Here is a 16,230-nt window from a genome sequence, read left to right on the forward strand (position 1 = left end):
GGGATTGGTTAACTTTCTTAACAATCAGCAAGTCATTGCAGAGAGTGTAGGTGTTGATTAGATTCATTTGTAACGCCAATATACCTGGCTGTATTTTGTCTGATGCTCTGTACATGATATTTACTTATATACAAGTGCAGGCTGTGATGAATAAAAATATTTTAAGGGGCAATATGTAAGAATTGTGACTACTCTCCACCTGTCGAATTCATATTCCAAAAAAGGTAGGGGGCAGCATATCACATATCAGGTCATAACTGCTGCTAACTGCCATTAGCTAGTTAGCTCAGTTAGCCGTGCAGCAAACTTAGCGGCCCTATTAGCTGACTGAGTCTGGAATGGGCACCAGAACTGAAGCTTGGATCAGCAGCCTCCCAGTGAACACGGCCAGACAGGGACCGAACACAGCCTCCGAGACTGACGGAGGCCAGTTTGACGACAGGGAATACAGTACCGAAGTGATTTACAGCGTCTACGACCAGGATTCTGACTCAGGGGACGACGAAGGTCGGGTTCAGGTGGGGACAAGAGAGGCGTCAAGTGGGAGAGGAGCTAGAGGGAGGTCGAACATCAGTGAGGCAGCGACAGCGTGTAGACACAGAATATTTTTCACATTTTATGCGTGGATTAAGGATTTATTTCGACCAAACCTGAGTTGGTGATTGTTGGAACAGTGGAAACACTAACCAAGATGGTTTTGGTGAGTTTTATTTTGTTTCTATCGAGTTTCAAATAAGTGTTTTATGATGATCTAACAAGGCAATTAAGCTAGTCTTAGTTCGGTAAAAAGAGAGAAACGTGAATTCAGAAAGTGTACGGTTGTATTTTTCAGTTTGATAAGGAAAATAGGTCTAAGAATTATGGTATGAATGGTATTACAACACAGGACGGGCCGGGGCTAGCAGGTTAGCATGCTAATTTCAGTAGATATCTCTGCAACATAATACATTGACATCATTGACATGACGTCGGAATGGTTACTTCTTCACATTCTGTTGATAAGGTTAGTTAATTTTTTGAATGTTTTAAAATACAATTCTGGCCAAATCTTACATAATGCCCCTTTAAAGCTACAGTGTTAGTGTAGATACAAAAGTGGTTTGATTCTGATGCATAGCAAATTCCTGCTACATGTTCTTCAACGCATGTAAACATCATTACTGGGATTAGATAACCTGGGAAGTTTATACAGATCTCTGATTATGAGTTTGTAGCACAGGAACAGTTAAAAGTTTAAAAATTTTCCCTCATAGTCAAACTCAAACAGGTTTTTGGGCTATTTGGATGTCTGAGCTGATCTACTGGATCTGGATAGAGCCCGATCCATGCAGACCAGTAATAGATATATATAGTTTGAACTAAGTATGCCAGCTGTCCAACACACCCCGACCTTTCACTTATTTTAGTTTACGCCTATTGTAATATAAGTGTGCACTGTGCGGCTGTAATATCTAGGAAAACGTATGTAGGAAAAAAAAAACACTGTACATATAAAAATAATAATCTCACATCAGCCTTGACTAACAGACTAACTAACTAACTTTCAGCACTACTGAGTCATTGTCAGAGTCATGAAAGTGTTTTAAGCTTTAAGAAACCAACCAGGTATAACAAACTTGTGTGGCTACCAGTATACTTGCACTATGTAGCCACACAATGGGTTGTGTAGTATTTCACAAGGAACAAGGCTTATGAGATCAGATCTTCTGATGGCCTCCACAGCAAAATGTCAGTATGCATTCTGACAGCTCATTGATCATCTAACTCACATTTTCAAAGCTAAAGGGAAAAATGTAAATGAAAAAATTCCCTTTAAAACAAGACATTTCAGTTCTGGTGTTTTGGTTTTTTCAACAAAGCTTAACATGATAAAATTCCTGAGATGGTCATTTTATATAATAATTTGATTTAATCTGAGTTTAACAACAATCATATCCATATGAATCTGGCCATCTGCCACTCACCATGGCCAGAGGGATGATGGCCTGAATATCTCGCTGCACTACAGTCAGCTCCGTTACAACCTTCTCTGAATCAGGAGGTGGGTTTTGCCCCTTGTAGTCAATGTTCCAGTTGATCCTTCTGGTCACCGAGAGGCTGGTGAAGTTCTCCATCTCGAAATCCAACTGCATCACCTCGACATTGCCCAACACATCCCTGCCAGACCATGAAAATACACACACAAAACAAGCCAAATATCAGTTACGGCAACAAAAGTTTAACAAGGAATTCTGGCAATGCATTAGTTTCTGGTAATGAAATTGTTGATAGTTTTAAATTCTTAAACATGCAATTTAGTGAGCTGTCAACACACTGCTCTGCAGTTATTTTTAAGTGCATGTATAAGTTTTAAGTTTTCCTTAAGATATCCTTGAGTTGAAAAAAGAAATAATGTACTCATTGACTTCAACATGTGAAGCACTGCAGCCAAATCTTTAGAGCCAAGCAGATACTTGGTCACCGAGATGATGAGGAGGCAGGAGGAGTCTGTCATCCATCAGATGATGTATTTTAGTATTTGTTCTTTATTCATATTCTAAATTTGCATATCTGAAGGCATGTCGTTTTGTAAACATGAAAAAAAAAAGACAGCATGTAATAATGCATATGCAGTTGAGCACCTTCTGAAAATATCATGGCTTTATTATCGTGTATTGAAATGACAGAAGAGCTGAATGTACTTTTTAGTTTTTAAGATTGATCATAGTATTCTGGTTGGATCACTGAATCAGTAACCAATAAGCCGAGATGATTTCAGAATAAAAGCCAGTATCTAGCTATTGGCTTCCAGTGGAGTTGTTGTAGTTTGCCAAGCAGGCGGAAGGAGTAGGACCCAAATGCAGACAAGGCAGACGAGGCAGAGCAGGTGCGGTTTGATCATTTTAATGGAAGGAAACACGCTTACACTGAAACTGGCAAGAAAAAGTCACTCACAGCAGGTATGCAACAGGAAAACAAGCCCAACGGGGGGAAGGCAAAATCCAAAATCAGGCAAGGTCCAAGGGAAACAAAGTATACAGAATACACAGATACAAAATGCCAGGGCGCTTGTCATCAAAACAATGACGAACTGACAAAGAGACAAGGGAAGCACACAGACTATATATACAGGTGAGGGCAGGATAACTAGACAAAGGTGACACTAATTAGGGTGGAGCAAACAATCAGAACTGGAGGGAAAAGCAAACAAAGACAGGAAGTTAAACTATACAACACATGAGGCAACACACTTACAAAATAAAACAGGTAACAGCTGAACACAAAGCCAAAACCATGACAGGAGTGTAATCAACATTATGCATTTAGCAAAGCTTACATAAGTTGTCACATTCATTGATGAAAAGGCCCCATCATAACATTTCATTCAGTCAACAGTAGTCTAAACAGCTCCTTCGGATTGATTGGTAGATCTCAGACAGTCAGATCTGACAGACAAAAGGCAGTTAACATGGCTGTAGGATCTTAAAGGTCACAGTGTGCTGTTTACAACCTGAAGCTTCACGACTGGAGCACATTTCCCTCTTGAAATCTTACCATGCTTTACTCACATAAATTTCATTGCTTGATGTGAAAAATAAGCAGCAAAAGCAACCATAATGATATTCAGGTTTTGATGTCAACGCAAAAGCTGTAAAGAGACGATCCACCATTACCATTAGTGGTTTTGGTTAATATAATTTTGTTGTCCAGCCATTATGATAAGGTTTTGGTTCGCATCTTTCTTGATTAAATGAAGTCAAGGTGAAGAAATTGAAACTGTGCTAAAGCATATTACAATATGAATCATTCTCTCATGCTGCAATTTAATCCTTTAGTGCCATAATCCCTTTATAAACTTTTTTTTAGTCTGGTCAGAAACCCTGAATACAAAATGGATTAGGCACCTGGATTGAGCCTGGATTGTTTTTCAGGGAATGTAATCCAGAAAGCAATCACAGACATTTCCAAAGCTAATCAGTCGTATACACATGTATTTTGTAGGATACTGGGTTGGACTGTCTTGCTGATGCAGCAGGTGAAGCTTCATGTCAGACATCTACGCTGATAATTTATTTATTTGTGCTTTACAGAAAAAAACTTAATCTGACATTAGACTAATCAGACTATTAATCAGTAATTGTCTCTGAATGAAAACAGTGTGCAAGTCTTATCACTGCTCCCTAATCTGGATGGCCAACTTTCTTCTTCTATCTTAAGGCCTAAGTGTAGAGCTTGTGCAAGGAGATTGCAAATTTGGCTCTGCCTCTCACTTTCAAATAACCGTAATTGCAGTGGAGTGCAGATATGCTTCTGACCAATCAATAGCTTTTGGTAGGTAACCTGATTGTTCTGATGGCTGTGCACATGAAATATTTGAGAACTCTCTCTTTCGCTTCTCTCTGCAGTGTAAAGATACCAAAGACTTCAGCTGGGATGTCCGTTTTACTATCGCAGACATGCCAGTGATGTAGAAGCGATAATAGAGCTCCTGTTATGAAAATCCTACTTGTTGGGTTTGTAATCCTTATGTTCAACAAGCCTAAAATGAAACTGCCCCACTTGTGGAGTCTCTGCCTGTGACGAGAATCATCCTGCCCAAACCTCACCTTTGGCTGAGAGTGAGGCACTCACTGTCTGTCCTTCACAAAAACAGAGAACCATCCCACCATTCAGTCTGAGAGCCTTTTAATGAAAGCTGGATCAAACTATCTGTACCAGACTCCAACCACAAAAGGTTCCTCTCAGGAACATCGTGATGAGATCTCAGTCTATTTGTCTCGACATCACTCACTGAAAACAAACACCCCCATCTGTCTGTGACACACTAAAGCTGTCATCAATATGGCCCACTGAAGTGAGTACATGTACAGCCGCTCAATACAGTGTCGACTGCCACCACGCTGGAGGGAAGGAAAAATGATGTTCACAATGCACTGATTTGGGGGGAAATGCTTTTACATCAGAGTAAAGAGTAAATTGTAAAAATGAAAATGAAAGCAGCAGAAAAAAAGCACAAAAAAGAAAGATATTTCTCCTTCATGTTACATTCAATGAGCTACAGTTACTCTTGATATTTTGACTTGTTTTTTGAGATCTGGCTCAAAAGAAGAGATTCTGTCGGCACATGCCCTTATCAGAATCCTTTAGATTGATAGAATTGATTTTCTGCTTTACGTTTCTATCTCTTTACATCATCTGTATATGTATTATATGTGACTGCTGATCTGTGTCCTGCCACCTAATGCATCACAATGTGACTGGATGATAGACTGAAATAAATAAAGAATAACTAAATCCATAACAGTTTTTACTTAAATTGGTGTGTTTTTCTCTCCACTGCTCTAGTAGCTGCTGTGTTACAGTATGTCTTATTACATTTCCTTTATGACGTCTCAAGTGGATTATAGGGTGACCTTAACATCAAAATACTAAATTATGTATGTGTTAGCTAATTAATGTTACTTGAGTCCAGGGAAATGTAGAGGGAATTGTTTTGGTGAGCTTTCCTGTACTCTGCTGTCCACTATTTTCCATGATTAAAATGAACAATCTAAATATTTCATGTTATTATTCACGACACCTTTCAGCTTTGAAAGCAAGAAATAGAAAAAGAGCATTGCTGCTGGACAAACGAAATTCAACTTAAAGGCATTTTAAAAAGTAGTGGGTGGTGAAAACTTAAATGAGTAATTTCATACCAGAGGAGGAGAAGAGAGAAGTAAACATGGCTCAAGAAAGTCCGGCCTTGTTTCCATTAAGTTAATGATGTGCTGCCTGTATAGCACAAAGTTTATATTTTAAAAGCTGTAGCTTGGGGCTTTTTCAGAGCTCAGGGGGATTTCGTTCTTTGATCATAGGTCTGTTTGAACTGATTAACAGGGAGAGTTCATTGGATCAAAGCACTGCCAGGCAGAACAACAGAAGAACAGAGATGGTGAACAGCGGGTTCAGAATGGTCCATGCTTGAGTCTATACTATAAAGTCTTGAGCACTTTAGTCTATAATGCTGATTTTTAAAAGCATTTAAAGCAAAGTAAAGGGATGTTTTATTGAAATAAAGTAGGAATTTTGAGAAATAGTTCAAAATTTTGGAATATTTGCTTTCTTACCGAAAGTAAGATCAATATCAATTCTGTGTGTTAAGTGCCTGTTAGCCTAGCTTTAGCATAAAGACTGGAGGCAGGGGGAAATAGCTAGCCTTGCTCTGTCCAACATGAAAAAACACAACTCACAGCACCACTAAAGCTCACCACTGAACATGTTGTATCTTTTGTTTGTGTAATGTGTTCTGTGTAAAAACTACAATTTGTGCTGGAGCTATCAACAGCCGGATTCAGTGTATGTGCGTAGCTTCTCAGAGTCATCACAGAGACCTATACAAAAACCTGTGCCGACTTATTGTATTTGGCAACCTGCGATATAGCAAAGATGGACTGGGCAGTGGGATAAACCATTGTTTGTGAAGACATAGTTACAGCATGTAACTCCCCCTAAAATCACAAATTGTTGTTTTTACATTTCTGTTTCTGTAGGCCTACAGGTCAAACAAACGTATTTTTGGGCTTAGTAAAGACTCTTATAGTGTGTTGACACAGGAGGCAGGAGGAGTCAGTCATCCATGTCACATGCATCTGATATACGCTAAATCAATACAGTGGTCTACACAGGCCGCATAACGGCTCGCATTTCACTCGTGCTATACATGGCCGAAGTCTATTTTCTTTTGTTTTACACGCATAACTGTTGTGTTTGTGTATTGGCCAATGTGTAATGTGTTTGTGTAATGGCTCTGAGTGCTGCCAAAACTTACACTCAATACAGTGCCTGAATGCATCCTGTATAGACACAGACAGAGGACTGAAGCTGCTGCTGCTCTGCTAATTTTTCACTTTGGACAGAGTCAGGCAAGGGGTTTCCCACTGCCTCCGGTATTTATGCTAAGCTATGCTGACCACGTCCTGGTTCCAGGATGCACATTATAAAATGTACATTGTATATAATAAAGGATTTTCAATCTATGTAAACAGCCGCTAGAGAACATCTATTGTGCTAAAAAAAACATTTTCTTTTTCATGCAAGTTCAAAATGGGAAAACATCAGTAACGACAGAGCAGCTTTGAAAACTGAGTACTTGTCAGTCTATGCCTGTCCTGCAGAAGTTTTTGTTAGGTTATTGGCACTTAAAAATGTGCTCTGAATCTTTTTCTTGTTTCATCCCTTGTTTAACACTAAATTATTCAGAACAAAAAATGAACCAAGAATCATTTTATTAAATGATCAGTTGTTTCTGTTGTCCTGACTGTGGCATTATTCATTTGAAACCCATTGACTGCGATCAATAATGCAGTGGTTCATGTGGTGTTATCAACGAGCTGCTGTTAGAATAGGACTGTTCCAGATGGAAGGTTACAGAAGAATAAATGTGTTGAATAATTCCAGCACAGACTAAAATATGATCTGATGAAGAAAAAATCCAAGATAAGAAGAAGAATAATAAAGAGAGGAGTGATGAAGAGATCAACAATACACCCCGAAGGGAAAACATTGTCACCTCATTTCCTCAGTTTCAGGTAATTTTGAGTAAACAAAACCAGATGTTCAAACTGAATTGTTACTCAGATGTATTCACCAGTGAGGTGCAAAATGATGCTGGTGTGTGTGTATGTTTGTCTTTTTTGGGGGGAGAGGGGAGTGTGTGTTTGTGTGTGTGAGAAGAAGGGGATTTAAATTGTGAGCAGTTACTTGTTTGCTGCTTAAATCTCGCACAAAAAGACATGAATGAGAACAATTATTGAACTTAGAAAAGATATTAAAATTCCCCTTACCACTGCATTGAAATGGGTAATTAGGGGAAGAATTGTTTTGAGAATTCATGTATTTTTGGGCTAATTACTGTGAAGAGTCTGAGTCTTAGGCTGTTGCACATAGTTTTGTCCTGCAGTATGAGCTCATGCACTCAAACAAGAGAGAAAACAAAGTTGGATATACTGTCTTGATAAAACAAAGAAGAATATAATCAAAAAGAAAGCTGCAGGGAATGTAGGTGCTGAAAGTGTGATGACAGAAACTATCCACAAAACTGACTGGATTTATTATGAACCATTAAAATACATGTGAAATGAGTTGCAGGTCCACGTTTGTCAGTTTATTTTTCAAGAATTAAAGAAGCATTGGAAAGTATTCACCTCTTTATGGCTCCCTTAAACCCTGTTGTGTTTTTGCAACTAAATTGGTAGGAAATACATTTATTTGGGATATTCAAGTCTGAAATATATGCAAAACACTGTTTTCTGTCAAAGTTCAGTAGAAATTTAAAGCATATGAAAGCATAATATTGCATTTGCATGACAATCTAGCAGACATTTTCAACCCCTGGACTCATGTGGGCTGTAGGCTCAGGGCCAAACAGATATCAGAGATTTAAAAAAAAAAAAACACCATTTGTTCTAATACTGCCCACAGGCAAAGAGTCCTCATACTTAAATGACAAAATAGGTTATGTGTCATTGCCATCCGAAATGATTCTTTTGACTGTTCCAAAAACGACTCATAAAATTTGGTTAAAGCCATTGTGTGTAGGACTGGAAAATTTCCGACTTTGGTGCCTCACAGTGGTAATACCAGAAGAAACACTGTGGCAGACAGCAATGCATGAATGGATGAAAAGAAACATCTGGACTGCCCAAATTTTCACTAAGATTGACTTATTTCTCTACAAACACCAACTTACAATTTGAAAGATGCAACAATCACATAAAAATATACACAGAGTAGCTTTAAGTTTAGGCAACCAATACTACTTTAGGCAGGAAAAAATCTGCTTCATGCTGGCCTCAAGAGTTTTCTGGTAGAGTTAGTTACCACACAACAACAAATAGCATGAACTGTTTTTGCCAGTGACAAAAAATAAAGTACTTCACAAATCACAAATTACTGAGGTCATACTTTGTTGGAATTTATTACTTCTTGTCACTGCTCCATTTTGATACAAATACCTCATGCAGTCTTCCAAGTAACCCAAAATACAAGTATTGTGAACCAATTTCACCACAATACATTTCTACAAGAAAATCTTAAGAGGCATGAGTGCTTTTCACACTCACGTTCAATCAATTTGATGGGAATGAGGCATCAAAAACACGAATTCTTCCGTGACTCCACTCTTTATAACTTTAGATGCCTATTGTTTGGCTGTTTGGCTTTAGGTGTTCACAGAATTGACAAAATGCAGCATGACACGTTTCTCTATCCATGCTTGACCCCCTACTGGACATTTCCCACATGGTGACAGGGTGGCAAAGATTACATGACATGGGTCACTAAATATAGCAAGAAAGGCTGCCACTAAGGCGCTAAGAAGTAAACAACAGAGGAATGGTGGATTTTGTTTTCAGGTAAGGGCACTCTCTATCTTCTTCCTCGCTGTTCTCTTTCTCCCCAGCCATAAGGGAGTCCATAGGGATGCCAATATTTAGACCAGCAGTTGCTAATGTCTCCAGGGCTTGGTGATAACCAGCCTAACTCCCTGTGCTTCAGTTGTTAATTAATTGAATACATCGCATATTGTGATTTATGGTTGTAAAGTTTTAGTTACTTTCCCTCAGTGGAACTAGCTCAGAGACAGGGCAAACTGCACCTATGTAAAAACCCATGAACAAAATGTGATCGATGTTTACTGTGTTAATGTGCAAGCAGCTGTTTAAAACAAAAAAACATATTGTCTCACCTACCCCTAGTGGTATCCATGCAGATAGTTTGGTTTATATTGGCAAACTCTGAGATTTCTGCCACCACTTCAATACAATTGAGGTGAATGGAATTCTAGATGTTGGTAGAAGCTTTTATTAATGACATTTTAAAAATTCAACAGCAATTGTATCAGAGTGGAGGCAGATATGCCAAAATATGTACTAATAAAACCAAAACTATCTCCCTGGCTATACCACTTTTTGTCATGTTTGTGTTTTGTAATTTTGGGTAAATTGACCCTTTAAGTGGGTGGGAGAAGAGTAAGGTTACAGAGGAACTGCCTCTACATGTTCATCTCCATGCCTACATATACTGGGCAAATTATTTACGCTGTGTTGCTAAAAGCAGGCTAACAAATGCATTAATAGGCTATACACCATTTAGACTACATTGGGCCTGCAAATCACTTAGCAACTCTAGTTTCACTATTACGATAAAGTTGCATTTACTGTAGAATCTGGACAGACAGAGTCCATTACAGTCCCATCAGACACTACAGGACTGTCATTTGGTGTTCTTACTCTTTTGAGGAAGTTGGCATAATTACTGCTCTTAGACAAGATCTCATCTCAAAGGTATTTTAATGCCGGCAGTCAAAATCGTCTGCCTCATCACTCCACGTAGACTGAATTAACAGCAGATGTAGTGAGACTAAGCAGATAACATCTCCATTCATTTAACTTTGTGCTATAAATCGGAGGGTACTTTAGTCACTGCTGTGGGCCAAAGCTGTACTTTATCTTCTGTAGCTCCTGGGCCATTTACAAAGAATGGTGTATGCTTTTAAAAGCTTCCTTTAATCAGAGCGTGAACTATGACTGTTACATGCAAGGAAACCTTTTTGGAGACCTTCTGTCCATTGTTAAGGAAGACAAATATTGTTGTCTTTGTGTAGCAGGAGCGAGGTCAGGAATCAACAGCTGCAGCTGCAGTAGTTGGTTAGTCAGACGCAGTGTGTTTAGGCCCGGGGCTGTTGACTTACCCCTGTTTGACTGCTTTGTTCTTGTTCACATCGATGGTGGTGATGGAATGCTTGGCGCCGGACTGCACCTCCCAGTCCACCTTCCACTGGGCGTTCTTCGACTTGGTCTGGAGCAGGTTCACCCCTTTCTTTGCCTTGACCCTGCAGGAAATGGCAAGGGAAAAAGAATGGGATGAGTCAATTTTATTAGAGACGATGATTTATGTGCAAGGTCAGAGGTGAGCACCCTCTGTATGCAGCAGTCCTCCTCCTTGTATTGCGTCATGGCAAAAGCAATTCCACAGATGAATCAATAACAGAGATGAATGAAGATGACAGTGCAATGATACATGAGGCCAGAAGGCTAGGACTACTTCAGGTCACAGTGTTCACTAACACTTCCCATAAAATCAAATCTACAGGGCTTCACGCAGCACCCACTAGGCATTTATACAGTATTATTAACCACTGACATCTGAAAGCCTCCAAATTCAGTCCACATGCTTTGTGAAAACATTTAGACATACAACTAATGAGACATTGGATTTCATACAAATTAAACAGATTAAATAATGCTTGATTTCCTAAAGACACAATATCATGATACATTAATTGCTTCTGAGGTGAAATCCTCCTTCTATAACCCTCAGCTCCTCAGGGAGAACATACTGTACTGGTAGGGGGAGCTACAGAACAGGAACCCTGGAGCTGGTAGGGATTCACATTTGTTGCTCAAGGACACTTTAGCAGGAAGAATGTTTTAACTTGGGAACCGCTCATACTCCCTGCTGTCTCATAATTTCTCAGGGGTTCACATGAAATAGGCCAGGGACTGAAATTAATGACCAATTATGAGCACTGCAATGTTTATTGCTACATGCATGTCATAAAATTTCATGTATTTATTGTTTTGCAATTATTTCTTCATCAATTTTTTTTATTAATATATTCACATGATGTAGATGTATTGACAGTTCACTTGATACATATTGAAAAATAAATATACATTGTACTGTGAATATCAATCAAATCCTTCTTTTACACCATATCTAGGTTAGAAATAATAACAGGGAACCTAATATACATATGTGTGTATCCTCCAAACCTAAATACATACACAGACATGCACACACAAATCCACTACCCACAATCTACACACACACACGTAGATACATTCAAAACTTTGTGTGTTCACATACTGAACATGCATGTGTGTATACAGTACAAAAACTAATGTGTACATCTTCCCAACACGTCTGCCACAGTATGTGCACATCTACATGTACATCAGAAAGCCTTGAAAGAAGGAAGCGAGAAGACAAAAACTGAAGCTAAATACAGTAAATACATAAATAAATAGCTTCATAAGAAGTAGAAAAAAGAGTAGCTATAAAAGTGTTCAAAAAGAAAAAATAATAATGGCTAATGACTAATATCATGCTATTATGACATTCAGTTATGGTATAGATTGGCTGCTCCAATATGCAGCAATTACTTTCCCATTTCTTAAAGAATGGTCAGGCCTTGATTTGTATTTTTTTACATCTAAATTTTACAATTTTACAATATTAAGCTGCAGCATCCAGATAGGAGTGGATTTAGATTTGAACCTGAAACATCAGATTCATATTGAAAAGATGCTGATGACTGTAAGTAAGCAGGGAGGCTTTTCTGGTGAAAAATAGACATTTCTGGTTCATAAGTGCTAAAAGAATCAAGATCATTTGTGTGAAAACTTTTGGGTCCGTACAATCTGATTTGCTCTTAATGTGTATCTCGATGACAGCGTTGGTTTCCACCTCAAACCAAGAGGCTGTTCAAGTCAGTGACGAATACTTTGAAATTTCCAATCAGCTGGGTAACAAACCAGTTCTGGCACCTATCCTTTGTGACTTTACCTAGACGTGCTATTAAGGTGTCCACTGACAGAATACAAAAGAGCAGAAAGGAAAAACAAAAGCAAAAGCATTCTCTTCCCAGTTATTGTGATTCTGGTCATTTGACCACAGAGCCACGCCCAACTCCTGCACTGATGCACGATGGAGGCAAGCGGCTCATCCACAGACATGCAGAGCCAATGGAGATTATTGATCGGATGTTCTCATTTTCATGAAACACAAGACAGAGATAAATGATTAACATATTTGGCTTTTGTATGTCTGCCTTGTGCCTTCAAGATAATTCATAAATAACCAGACTGAAAGCTAACGTTAGATCAGTAACAGATTCTGCATTAAACACTAAATCATAATGATATTGAGAGTGTTGTTGAGAAGGTTGTCACGTTGGTTATGAAAATATGAGTGCCAATTTCTCCTTTCCTGCATGCAAAACTCTGGGGATCTTAATGATTTTGCCTTGTTCACTGTAAAACACAGTATTGTTTTTCTCATTCCGCCATGAGATCATCGCATTTCCACACAGACAACAGCTCTGTCTGGACAAACTCACTGAAAGCATTACCTATCATATTTTTCTCTCAAGTGTCTCATTTACATTCGGCTGAAAGTTTGAGGCCCCTGCAGCATCTTCCAGATCGTTCCATTTATTTCTTTGACAGATAAAAATTCTGAAGTCCCGCTGAGGTGTTTCCATTTGCTACGCTAACCTGTGCTCAGAGCATCGACCACTCATCCATGATTTGTGAAAACAATTGACTTTCAGCTGAAGCTGTCACCCCTTCTTCAGACAGAATAGGCACACAGCTCCAACATAATCGGTATTTTAATGTAATCACCTCCATTCTCGTTTTGCTGCTGATAGTGTTTAACAAATGATTAATGGCAACTATGCAAGCTAATTATAACCACTAACTTATCATTAGCCATCGAGTTAAAAGTCAATTTAAAATAAGTTGAAATTTTGCTTCTTTCATCTGTTGAACTTAACGACATTACCTTGCAAAATTATGCATATGAACATTTTCTGATCTGACGCCAATATCAGCAGGACGACATTGTTTGTCAGAGCTTTCCAAAACTGTTACAAATCACTGATCTACCACCTCAAAGTTTGGTTAGGTTTAGGCACAAAAATTATATAGAGAAAGACAGAAGCCATGGTTAAAAGAAACCAACGTGGCAGGATGAGAACAGCGGTTGTTTTTAGACATTTGAACAAATGACCAATGCTGTCATTTTCCAGTTGTTGTTGTTTTCATTGCCGACATCTTTCTCACCCATAGACACTCAAATACCCCAGTGTGCAGTCAGATAGACACAAAATTAATGAGATTACTGTATCTGGATAAAGGCATGGTTTACAGAAGTTTGTAATATGACATGTTCAATATACTGTAAATACAGTGTATAAGCAGGGCTGCGGCTGCCACTGAGGGCACTGAGGTCATGTTCTCTGTATTATTTATGGGAATTGAGGAGTTTTAATAACTTTAGGATGAGTTTAAATTCCACATGAATTACACACAGTGACTGATGATATTTTTAGAGTCAGTATTCTCAAATTTGACTGTTAAAGGTCAATGAAAAAATAAATAAAAGGATTTTCTATTTCTCCAGAAGGTTCTGAAACAGCATTTAGAATATTTTGTAGGGATATAAAATGTACAGAAAATATTTTGAGTTCACTCTGTTCAATATGTGTGACAAAATAATCTCAACTCCAGGGTCCACTTACAACCTTGTTCTGAGCTTTTAACCACATTGCATGCCCTTCATGAGTGAATGAAACTGGATCAGGCATCATCATGTGACCTACAGTGGTGTGAAAAAGTGGTTGCCCCCTTCCTGATTTCTTTTTTTTTTTTTGCATGTTTGTCACACTTAAATGTTTCAGATCATCAAACTAATTTAAATATTAATCAAAGATAACACAAGTAAACACAAAATGCAGTTTTTAAATGAAGGTTGTTATTATTAAGGGAAAACAAAATCCAAACCTACATGGCCCTGTGTGAAAAAGTGATTGCCCCCTAAACCAAATAACTGGTTGGGCCACCCTTAGCAGCAACAACTGCAATCAACAAGTTTGCGATAACTTGCAATGAGTCTTTTACAGAGCTGTGGAGGAATTTTAGCCCAATCATCTTTGCAGAATTGTTGTAATTCAGCCACATTGGAGGGTTTTCGAGCATGAACTGCCTTTTTAAGGTCATGCCACAGCATCTCAATAGGATTCAGGTCTAATAATGACTGACTAATATTTAAATTTGTTTGATGACCTGAAACATTTAAGTGTGACAAACATGCAAAAAAAAAAGAAAAGAAATCAGGATGGGGGCAAACACTTTTGCACACCACTGTATATACCCATATATGACCGCTTGTCATTAGATGACACAACGTTCAACAATTAGGTCATGTGATGAGAGTTGGGTAGGTCCAATCACTGATGAAGACTGTGAGATGTAGTTGAAAGCTCTGAAATAGCTAGTAAGTGGACCTTGAGCTGAGATTATTTTGTTCAACTTTCAGAAAATATATTTTCACAGTTAAATGAACATAGAAAATGTGCAAAAACATTACAATTTTACACACTTTTTAGTTGGCAAGTCAAATATTTCTTGGGAGGGGTTGTGCTGAGGGAATTATGACCCTGTGATCCTAACTACAATATTCACTGAACCTATAAATACTGAATTTCAATAAAGCGTTTTGCATTCACTGTCCTAAACATGCCATGTCTAATACAAATCCTCCCATCAAAAATTGTGTATTTTACTTTTCAAATTTAAAGAAGCGGTTTTCCCAGGTTGCAACTTTTAAAAATGTTTCTTGTTATTGCAGCTCTCATTGTCTTCTTTCATCAAATCCTCCACATTAGAGAAAATACAGTAATTATCTGATACAGCGCCGTCAAGGGGAGATGAAACAGAAATGTGTAATGTTTAAGAAACCATCCTGATCAAGCATGTTGCCTTTGATGTGAGTTGAAAAGGGGAAACGTAATACCCTCAGACTCTCACTAAATGAGGTGACCCAGTTGCTACTTGATTACTGTAGCTTGTAAACATACTGATCATAAGAGATGATAATTACACATTATTGTAGGGCATAACCATTTCCTGGTAAGGATGCAACCCTGATGAGTAATACTTGTATTTATATTCATCACCTACACACACAAACGGCTTATAAAAGCCATTGCATATTCATCATAATCTTTTTTTAGAGAGCCTGCATATTGTACAGAATCAATGTTTTTAATCAGACAGTCCTTTTCACAGACTCTGCTTCATTTTTGCGCCACAAATGAGAGGGGATGAAGCATTACCCATGGGAGCACCACATGAATCGGCCCCCCATTGAACAGTGTTAATACTGATTAATGAAAGAGTATTGCAAATGGAAAAGCTGTACAGCAGTAACCTGCAATAATACACGCCCAAATTCTCAGAATCTCTGTGAGCCCTGCTGCTACACAGGAAAAGTGGAGAGGCAGTGTGAGCCACTTCAGCTAAGAAAGAGCTATTACTTACTCATTCCACACAGATGCCTTCTGCCATGGCAACACCTATTAGACTCTGACGGACTGCTAAACAGGAGAGCTTTTGGTCAACACATTTTAGGCCAGATTTCTGA

The 16,230-nt window shown here is 38.4% G+C and overlaps 1 protein-coding gene across 3 annotated transcripts in view; it reads right to left on the reverse strand.

Moving 5' to 3' along the window:
- The window catches only part of tmem132e (transmembrane protein 132E), a 347,606-nt gene that overhangs the window by 47,313 nt on the left and 284,063 nt on the right, over positions 1 to 16,230 (reverse strand). For all 3 annotated transcript variants that reach the window (XM_044222324.1, XM_044222325.1, XM_044222322.1), the window contains exons 3-4: positions 10,712 to 10,852; positions 1,965 to 2,157 (exon numbers count right to left, since the gene is read on the reverse strand). In XM_044222324.1, coding sequence (XP_044078259.1) covers positions 1,965 to 2,157; positions 10,712 to 10,852 — 334 coding nt within the window. The remainder of the gene's footprint in view (positions 1 to 1,964; positions 2,158 to 10,711; positions 10,853 to 16,230) is intronic.

The sequence above is a fragment of the Siniperca chuatsi genome, linkage group LG14, assembly GCF_020085105.1.
Source record: "Siniperca chuatsi isolate FFG_IHB_CAS linkage group LG14, ASM2008510v1, whole genome shotgun sequence".
Taxonomy (NCBI): domain Eukaryota; kingdom Metazoa; phylum Chordata; class Actinopteri; order Centrarchiformes; family Sinipercidae; genus Siniperca; species Siniperca chuatsi.